Source organism: Vespa mandarinia, chromosome 2 (assembly GCF_050613455.1).
Source record: "Vespa mandarinia isolate Hongniang chromosome 2, ASM5061345v1, whole genome shotgun sequence".
In the NCBI taxonomy this organism is placed as follows: domain Eukaryota; kingdom Metazoa; phylum Arthropoda; class Insecta; order Hymenoptera; family Vespidae; genus Vespa; species Vespa mandarinia.
Window position 1 is genome coordinate 6,990,050 of NC_140811.1, and position 9,869 is coordinate 6,999,918.

The 9,869-nt window shown below is 26.6% G+C and overlaps 4 protein-coding genes across 6 annotated transcripts; 2 read left to right on the forward strand and 2 right to left on the reverse strand.

The window, feature by feature from the left end:
- Nucleotides 1-417: 417 nt before the first annotated feature.
- vimar (visceral mesodermal armadillo-repeats) lies at nucleotides 418-3,357 on the reverse strand. 2 transcript variants are annotated; one of them, XM_035888362.2, is made up of 10 exons: nucleotides 3,210-3,357; nucleotides 2,939-3,076; nucleotides 2,636-2,869; nucleotides 2,365-2,531; nucleotides 2,046-2,277; nucleotides 1,795-1,941; nucleotides 1,336-1,731; nucleotides 1,107-1,239; nucleotides 754-1,022; nucleotides 421-673 (listed from the first exon to the last, which is right to left on the reverse strand). In XM_035888362.2, exons 1-10 carry the CDS (start codon nucleotides 3,214-3,216, stop codon nucleotides 540-542), a joined length of 1,857 nt encoding a protein of 618 aa, XP_035744255.2. In that variant the 5' UTR covers nucleotides 3,217-3,357; the 3' UTR covers nucleotides 421-539. The 2 variants fall into 2 exon arrangements, with proteins under 2 accessions (XP_085520822.1, XP_035744255.2); XM_085664696.1 differs by lacking the exon at nucleotides 3,210-3,357 and having other exon boundaries at nucleotides 418-673; nucleotides 2,636-2,823; nucleotides 2,922-3,057.
- A 214-nt stretch (nucleotides 3,358-3,571) lies between these two features.
- On the forward strand, nucleotides 3,572-6,068 carry DCTN4-p62 (dynactin subunit 4). The gene is made up of 9 exons (XM_035888364.2): nucleotides 3,572-3,833; nucleotides 3,941-4,011; nucleotides 4,082-4,278; nucleotides 4,367-4,509; nucleotides 4,659-4,824; nucleotides 4,910-5,093; nucleotides 5,171-5,369; nucleotides 5,446-5,636; nucleotides 5,750-6,068. Exons 1-9 carry the CDS (start codon nucleotides 3,705-3,707, stop codon nucleotides 5,958-5,960), a joined length of 1,491 nt encoding a protein of 496 aa, XP_035744257.1. The 5' UTR covers nucleotides 3,572-3,704; the 3' UTR covers nucleotides 5,961-6,068.
- A 261-nt stretch (nucleotides 6,069-6,329) lies between these two features.
- On the reverse strand, nucleotides 6,330-7,515 carry Rps14 (ribosomal protein S14). Of its 2 annotated transcripts, none has more exons than XM_035888366.2 (4): nucleotides 7,428-7,515; nucleotides 7,003-7,161; nucleotides 6,854-6,941; nucleotides 6,330-6,606 (listed from the first exon to the last, which is right to left on the reverse strand). In XM_035888366.2, exons 2-4 carry the CDS (start codon nucleotides 7,149-7,151, stop codon nucleotides 6,388-6,390), a joined length of 456 nt encoding a protein of 151 aa, XP_035744259.1. In that variant the 5' UTR covers nucleotides 7,152-7,161; nucleotides 7,428-7,515; the 3' UTR covers nucleotides 6,330-6,387. The 2 variants fall into 2 exon arrangements, with proteins under 2 accessions (XP_035744259.1, XP_035744260.1); XM_035888367.2 differs by having other exon boundaries at nucleotides 7,359-7,472.
- A 256-nt stretch (nucleotides 7,516-7,771) lies between these two features.
- Nucleotides 7,772-9,433, forward strand: LOC118451612 (uncharacterized). Its single transcript, XM_035888365.2, has 2 exons — nucleotides 7,772-7,924; nucleotides 8,035-9,433. Exon 2 carries the CDS (start codon nucleotides 8,086-8,088, stop codon nucleotides 9,157-9,159), a length of 1,074 nt encoding a protein of 357 aa, XP_035744258.2. The 5' UTR covers nucleotides 7,772-7,924; nucleotides 8,035-8,085; the 3' UTR covers nucleotides 9,160-9,433.
- Nucleotides 9,434-9,869: the final 436 nt, after the last annotated feature.

Here is a 9,869-nt window from a genome sequence, read left to right on the forward strand (position 1 = left end):
AGGATATCATGTTTTTATAAAAATAAATGCATAATAGGATACAAAACTCTCTTTTGTGAAGAACTTGGATATTTATTACATTAATAAATTTACTATCATATTTTCAATTTCGAAAATATATATATAATATTTATGAATATACATATAATACATATAATACACACACATACATATATACATACATATATATATGTATGAAATATATATATATATTATGAATAGTCACTAGTATATGAATATTGAATTTTTAATAATCATTAACTTCTGCTTATAATTTAGGTTTTACATCTTATATTACGAATTTGAAACAATTATAATAATAAATAATAAATAATAAATTTCAGAAGTTATTAAATGTAATAAAAAAATTAATTTCTTATAATTGTTGAAATTAATAATATAATCAGTACACAGATAGTTAAAAAAAATTGTACAGATTTTAATATTTTTTTTCACTGATTTGTTTTACTCTGGTCAATTATATAGTTTAAATAGCGCTTGTTTTGTATTTAATAATTATATTCGAAATTTTATTAATTTTAAGAAGAATCAAAAGTATTAAATATAATATTAATTTTTTCTTTTAAAGTAGAGTCAACATTTTTGTAATCAAGGACACTCTTCAACGCTGTTATTAATCCTGTAGTATTGTTTAGATGCTGTTTAATAACATCTGTAAAAAATGTCATGTTATATTTTTATAAAATGTAAAAGGGAAGAGAGTTATATTAGATAAAAAATTACATATCATACCTGACTTAATTATGCTATCTATAAAAGATAACATATTATAAATAATGGGTAATTCTAAATTAGAAGCATTTTCTTGAAAAAATCTGCATATGACATGACCAATGTTATTTTCAATAAGAGCATTTTTAAATTGTATTGGACAGATAGTAGCTAAATATGTTAAACTTAAAATGGCTTCATTTTGCATTAAAGCGTGTTCTGCTAATATCATTTTTACTAGATATTGAGTACCACCATATTTTATAATTACTAGAGCAACACTTTTATCTCTAGAAAGAAAAAATAACATTATATTTATAGAAAACATTATTATTTTAAAATATATGAAATATAATTAAAAGTATGTTACTTACCTGCTATTATTAATTAGCCATGCAAGTAAACGATTTGCTTCACCTTGTACTCCTGGGTGATCGTCTATACCACACCATACCACAGCTCTTTTAATAAGATCTTCTTTTTTCCCTAAAGATACAGCAGCTTCCTCTATGTACAGAGTTTAAAAAAGTACAGCATAATGGCAATCAATTTATGCCACAAAACAATTTCACATGCTTTCAAATCAAAACATTTTCAACATACTTTGTCCATCGATTACAATTCTCAGAGTTCCCAATAATTTGAATACTATTGGAAAAGTTGGTATATCCAACATAGGATAGAGAATGTCAATTAAACCATCCTTTAATATAATAGATTTATTATCAACAGGAATAACAAGATTATGAAGAGCACTCAGTAAGGCATGCTGAAATCTGATATCACTATTTTTGCTATCATTTTTCTGAATTAATTGTAATAACTTCTTATGGATATCCTGTTCTACCATCAGCTTACAATGAGTATGTGTTCGTGCAAAATTTCCCATAGCTAATACAGCTGTTATTTGAAAATCTTCGTCATTGCTATCTAACCATTTGACAAAATTATTGTAAACTGTGCCTTTACCATTATTATATAATATATTCATACTATTATCTGAAAAATAGTAGTATTTTTGATTATTTATTCCATCAACAAATAATTATAATTGATACTTACCTCCAGTTAGGATCAAAACAATTAAATTACATGCAACCTTTAGAACAGATCTTGTCTCTTCACTTGTACATTGTGGTCCATAAGTTTCTATAAGCTTTAAAAGTAATTCAGGAATGTTTGCCTTTGTAAGTAATAGTTTAACTTCCTCTGCGATAAAATTATAAATACATAATAGCAAAATTATGAAGTAAATTTGAATAATTCATGTTATCAGATATATATTTGTTTGGCTAAATAATAAATTATTTTACCATCATCAGCTTGATCATAAAGAAGTTCTAAACACATTTCAGAGATTTCCAGAGATGTACTATTACTTAATATGTTTACTACAGCTTTAATTAATTTTTCATCCAAAAATGTCACATTGGCATCATTTAATACACCTAATGTCAATAAAATATGTGTGACTGTTTCTTCTGCAGTAGCACCATCGATTTCTAGTATGTCACAAAGAGCTTGAATAATGTTCTCCTCCAATGCCTGTGAAAATTTATTTGTAGATTAATTTTGAATTAAGAATATTATATGAAACTTAGTTTTACTGTAACATTTAAAATGTTGTTTAACCTGTTGTTGCAAGGACTCTTGATCCACAAGAAAATTCAATAGTAATCCACTTGTCACCCTTCTTAATATATTGGCATTTTCTATATCTTTCAAATCTGTAGCTCTTTTTAACATTTGTAAAATATATTTTAAACCATCTTTTTTTTTAATCATAATTTTTCCATTTTCTGAAATGATTATGACATCGTAATATTATTTTCATATACAATTTTATAAACAAATCCCATACAAATATTATTTTGTAAACAAATAATAAATAGTTTTTCATTACTATTTTCATAACATATATTCCCAAGTGCTCTGGAAGCCTGTATCAATATACCGATATTGTCTTCTTTCAATAATTCTATTAATGTTTCTACTATGTCTGTATTTGTACATTGTTTCCTTCCCTTCTCAGTTTTAGTCATTTCTGCAATAGCTTTTGCTGTTTGTGCGATAATGTCTTTAGATTTATCCCTTAACAGCATCAAAATAGTGTCATTAGGCAGGAGGTCTATTGTTTCTGAAAGCAATATTTAATATTTGCATATCTTTTTTAAAAAAGATTATCTTACTTTATAAAATGTAAGACCTTGAATTGAATTTTCCTTAATTAAGGAATCCAATATTTGGATGACATCAGTATTTCTGCTTCCTTCGACTTCATTTCTAATTTTGATAACATTTCTCAGATCAGCAACAAGTGTAACAATGTTATATTGACTGTTTCCTACAATCAAATATTTTCTATATTTATTATACAAAAGATAAGTGATTTTTGTAACCGATAATTTTGTTTCTCATATAAATATACGTCTTCTACGTAATATTAAAAAAAAGTTACATATTCAAAATCAAATTACCTTCCATTTACGCGACAAAATTTACTTTCTGTCAAATATTCAATATATATCGGAATGTACTTATTGTATATGAAAATTACTTAAATCTTTTTCATGCAGATTGTACTAATACGTAATGGCGGTGTATTTAAATTCCAATGACTATTGACAAGTCACAAGCCATTAAATAAGTCTTAATCTCACTAAATAAAACTTTTTATTAAAGATAAATTATTTTTTAAAGATAAATTATACATATTAAGGGAAGCTACAGAATACTATATTTACATTTTAAGATATTTATTATGAAACATTTAAAAATATAGATTTTAATAGATGGCGCATACCTTACCAGAAATAATGTATGCTCTCTTTCTCTCTCTTTCATATACATGTTCGTAACCATATTGAAATGGCATACTTGGGTATGAAAGTACTCTTCAGTAATAGATATTCCATATTTGTCAAATTTTTTCTTTTTTTGTAATCGGGTTTAGTTCTTAGCGATTTTTAAACATGGCTTACTTGTATCAACCTGATTACGTTCGTTATATGTGTAATTGTGGTTCTCTAAAACCTATTTCAAAAATATATTTTTGTCGGCACTGTTTAAAAATTCGATGTGGTTACTGTGTCTGTCAAGAGGTATATCATTTTTTTATTTAAACTAATTTTAATGTTATTTAAAGAGATTAAACTGATACCATTTTATAATTATATTTTTAAAAATAATTAAAATTATTCTAAAATAGGTTGATTTATATTATTGTCCAAATTGTATGGAAAATTTACCCTCATCAGAAGTTCGTCTTAAGAAGAACAAGTAAGAACTTAAATTAAGCAATTAATATGTAACAATAATTTAGTTACTAATCGATTTATTTTATTAACAGATGCTCAAACTGCTTTAATTGTCCTAATTGTTTTCAAATGTTATCTACGAGAGCAGGACATGTCCCATTAAGACCAACAACAAAGGAAGGAGAAGATTCAAAAGATGTTAAAGTTTTACCTAAAAAAGTTTATTATTTATCTTGTTCTTTTTGTCGATGGAGTTCTAGAGATGTTGGTATTCCAGATCAATTTATGGGTATATAAATTATTTTTTATTCAAACTTTCTATTTTATTATTAAAATTATAATAAAAATTAATTTAAGAGTTTTCCCATTTCATATAGCCACAGGAAGATGGTCTGAACAAGAAAATCCTCATACAAGAAGAATTAATGCCTTAATAGACTACCATAAAATATTGACTTCTATAGAGAAGCGACAACGAGAAAGAAAAAAATTTCAACCTAAACGTTCATTTATACAATATGTAAGACCACATTTCACATTAACTAAAACTTAAATTATAAAATGCATATATTTAAAACATATATTACTGATTTTTATAAAATATAAACTTATGTATGGAGAAAATGGATTTATAATTTTTTCTAATAATTTTTCGTTAATATCTTACAGGAATCATTTGGGCTAACATCTGCAATGATACATAAACATATTGTTCAGTCAAGAAAACCTCAGATTCAATTGCAATTGTCTGATCAACCAACTCCTTCTATTGCTTCAGAAGATGTGGAAGAACTATCATCAGAAATATTTACTGAGCCTATAGATATTATAAAAAGTAATAATTTCATTTTTAAATATTTATAATTTTACTTGAGTATTTTTTAATGCAGAAATTTACTAAATTTATCATGTTATGTTAGTTAGTACTTTAGAGCAACGTTTACATCACCCTGATGTACAAGCAGAGAATGTAAGTGAATTACGTCCACAACGTAGGCAACTTTTAGTTAAGAGATCACAACGTTGCAGAGTTTGTGAGCATAATCTTAGCAAACCTGATATATGCCCGCAATCTACAAAATTCAAAATTCAATTAGCTGCATTGTAAGTACAATGTTTCATCATAAATAAATGTGACTTCTTGAAAATATATTAATTAATGAATTAATCAATGTTTCTAGTTATCATATACCAGAAGTAAAGATTGTTACTTGTGAACCATTATATCCTGGTAAACCCAGTGAATTATTTTTAAAGTTCTGCAATCCTACACGACATCCAACACAAATAACTTTATTTCCATTGGATGTGTCAATGGCACCTATTCCTGTTACTGATGTTACAGAGAAAGGAGAAATTAAGAAAGATGATGTGCAAATGGTAATATTTTATTATTTTAAAAGTATTTAATAATAAAATACAAATTTTATGTTAATGTCATTTATAACGTATTCAGATAAGTGAAGCTCTGAATTCACTACCTTCTGTTGTACGCCAAGCACCTGTTGTAGAAGAAGTTAAAACAATAAAAGTCGTTCCAAATGCAGATTTAGTATTGCCTCATAGTTCTTTAATTTTGCCGGCTAGAGATGATGCTGCAGAATATGATGACACGGTTGATACTCATAATTTTCAAGATGATCCAAAGTAAGCATTTATTTTATTAAAATATTATTAATTTATAGACTGTATATTAATTTGAATATTAAATATAAATTGATCTTTATATTTATAAAATAAATATTTATTTCCATTCAAAGGCTTGTAGTCTGGAGAAAAGGAAACAAAGCAATAGTGAGACTTAATGTTACACCATTTGAAAATGATGAGATAAAAGAAGTTACAGTAGGATTTGTAATGCAACATGGATATGTAAATACAATTACTGCTTTAGAACATAAAGCACCACAGAAATTGGATTTGAAGGTTAAATTATATTTGACTCTTGGGAAACTTTGTAGTCCTACATAGTAATCTAAAGATTATTTACTTAAAGCTGATTTAAATAAAAGAAAAGTGAATAAAAATTGTAACTTTTTAACACTGAAAATGCACAGAAATATAATATCTAAATCATTGTATTGTAATCAATACTTATATATATTAATTTAATTATTTGCTAAAGAATGCTTGTAATTAATTATTGATATAAATTATTTATTTTTTATGTACTGAAATAGTAACTCTTATGTTAAAGTAATAAATAAAAATAATAATGAGACAATTTTATTTTATTTATATTTTATTACAAGAGCTAGTTAATTATTGGCATTGTAAACTTATATTAGAAGAATTGAATAATCTTTATCATGTTATAATATTAATGATAATGAGATACCGTTTGTTCTTTTTATGTGTTTATTGAAAAGGATTTAATCATGTATACATCTAGAATCATTTACAATCTGCGACCACGACGACCTCCCTTTCTACGTGTCGAATCTGATGGAATAGGAGTTACATCCTCGATACGACCAATTTTCATACTAGAACGTGCGAGAGCACGTAATGCAGACTGTGCACCAGGTCCAGGTGTTTTTGTTTTATTTCCACCTGTCGCTCTTAATTTAATATGCAACGCTGTAATACCAAGGGATTTGCATTTTTCTGCAACATCCTAAGGAAAAAATATTTTTATTTTAGCATTTAGATAATGTGATCACATAACAATAAATATTACAAATCTGTTATGTATCATTCTAATAATAAAAATATGTATCTATTATATAACACATATTTTTAAATATGAAAAAGAAATTTAATGTTCCACAACATGAACGCTCTTTGGATTATATATAATTATTACCAAAGTGCTGCCTAAATGTGGAATAAAAAAAAATAATATTTAAGTTTAATAGATTTACCTGTGCTGCAAGCATAGCAGCATACGGAGAAGCTTCATCACGATCAGCTTTTACTTTCATACCACCAGTAACTCTTGCTATGGTTTCCCTGAAATAAATATATGAAATAAAACAAAGATAATATGAAAAAAAGAATATAAATTTCTAACCTTCCAGATAAGTCAGTCACATGTACAAACGTGTCATTAAAACTTGCAAAAATGTGAGCAACACCAAAAACTACTTCTCCTTCACGAACTTGAGGACCAAGGGAGACCTGAACTTCTTCTTTTTGAACCTTTCCCCTTTTAGGCGGCATTTTTGTGAAACTGAATAATATAATAAGTATTATGTTTATACGTATATTTGGATGATTTATCTTTAGAAATTTAATCTTATAGGTTATATTCTGACAGCATTTGAGTGGAAGTAATGTTAGTGTTGCATGAACTTAATCCATTTACATCGCTGTTTCATAATGTAATAAGAAAATTTGTATAATTATAATTTATTTGAAAATGTTTACTTTTTATAAACAATAGACAATTTTTCTTATAGAATACAGAATATGTACACAATTATCGCAAAATCGTACCTTCGACGATTTCTCGCACGCTTCAATCAAAATGGAAAACAGAAAAAGACATTTGCTTTGAATAGAGTCTAATACTTGACGCTAGAGGGCATTCAAAGAAACATTGGACAAATTTAATAAATAATTGTAATAATCATAGTTTGAATTCGATTAATAATTTTAATCAAAGTATATTATATGTCAATATAACAAATTTGGAGAATAATGCAAATTAAATTATATAATTTATATAATGAATATTGGAAATAGTTTTATCATATAATATATAGTATTTTCACGAATATACATCATAATTTGTATAGGTTGGTATGATTGTGATATTTAACATACATTGTTGGTATCGCTTTTATTGTTTTATACAATATGGTGGTGAATGATAGCCAATATACATTGTGAACTGTTTGAGAAAGGGTTATATTTTGTATAACTTAATTTACGAAGTAGATGAAAAGTTTTCAATTCAGAGCTAATTTTATATAAGAACATGCCCCATTAAAGTAGGTTTTATAATTTTGTTTAAATATTTTTCTCTTTCATACGGTCATATTTAATTATATTGTTGTATATATTATATCAGTATTAACCTTTTTATTTCAACAAATTCTAGCTGTGTAGATCTTATTTTATGAAGATTTGACAGATAATAATAAAAAAGAAGATGACACCAAGTAGTAGTTCCGATGGCAGCAGCGATGAAAGTCGTAATGGAAGATCACACAAAAGTTGTAAAAGGAAGCGCGAACATAGTTTTGTTCAAGATAGACGAAATAATAGAAAAGAAATTGCAAGCAAGAGTAAAATTCATAAAGATTCTAGAAGTGGAAGAGAAGTACATAAAAGTAACAGAGATTCAAGAAGAGATAGTACTGAAAGAACACATCGTGAGAGAGATAGAGACATGGATCGGGATAAGGATAAAAGAGAACGCCTAGAGGAATCCAAATCCAGCTTTCGTGATCATTCTAGAAGGCAAGATGATAAACAAAGTAATAAAAGAAAATATGAAAGATCACAACCGAAAAAAGAGGATACTCGATCAAGATTAAAAGATAATGAAGATAAAACATTATCAGTAAAAGGCACAAATGAGTCTGATAGAAGACAAGAAAAACATGATAAATCAAATAAATTTCTAGCAGACGATGTGACTAGAAATAAAGAACAAGAACCACAATGGGGAAAACAATATGCAAAAGATAAATCAAAACCAGTGTCTCAAGAAAAAGAAAAACCTAGTTTTGAATTATCTGGAAAATTATTAGAGGATACAAATACAGTCAATAATGTTGTGATAAAATATGCAGAGCCATCAGATGCAAGGAAACCAAAACGAAGATGGAGATTATATCCTTTTAAAGGTGAAAAGGCTTTACCTACTCTTTATGTTCATAGGCAGTCAGCATATTTGATGGGTAGAGATAGAAAAGTAGCTGATATACCGTTAGATCATCCATCATGTTCTAAACAGCATGCAGCTTTACAGTATCGTTTGGTTTCATTTCAAAAAGAAGGTGGAGGTGAGGGAAGACGGATACGTCCATACTTAATCGATTTAGATTCTGCAAATGGAACTTTTGTGAATAATGTGAAATTAGAACCAAGAAGATTTCACGAATTGTTGGAAAGAGATGTGTTACGTTTTGGTTTTAGTTCTCGAGAATATGTTTTGTTACATGAGTTAAGTAAAGATGATTCGTTAGATGACGATGTTCCACTCACCAGTACAACCTAGGTGACATAAACTATATATTGCTACTAATGTACAAGCTATTTAAAATGGATCTATATAATGTATATTTTGTGAACTTGTAATAAAGTTAAAAACTAGTAATGTAGAGAATTATAAATCATGAGATTAGCAGAAGTTTTAATTTCTTACATTCATTCTGCTAGATTATAGTAACACAATTATTGTCATCTTATATTTTGAAAAGGCAAATTTATTGTGATTTATTCTCTAGCTTTTTTCTTTTTAAATAGTATAATAGCGAAAAATATTGACGAATATATATAAGTAAATATTAAATACTTATATAAAATTTGTACGTCAAAACTGTTGTTATTAAATTATGAATTAAGTAAAGTATGAAAAACAAAGTTTTTGTTTTAATATATTTATTTTTAAAATAAAAGTCATACTTATAAAATGGAAAGATATTGATGGAGGAGAGTTGTAATTGTAAGTTAGTTGAAAGAGTTTTAAGAGTTATAAGATACATGGTAAAGTATAGGTAAAATTTTAAAAAGTTGTAAACGATCAGGTGCCTTGTAAATTCTAAGGAGAATTAATTAAATATAAATAGTAAGTATAGTGAAATTATAAAATGAAAGAAACATATTAAAATCAGAAAGCTGTCATTTTAAAACAAGATTCGAGCATCATTATTGTAAATTACGTCATAATGTTTTCAGATTAAGATAACTTATTAGATTGTTGATTAT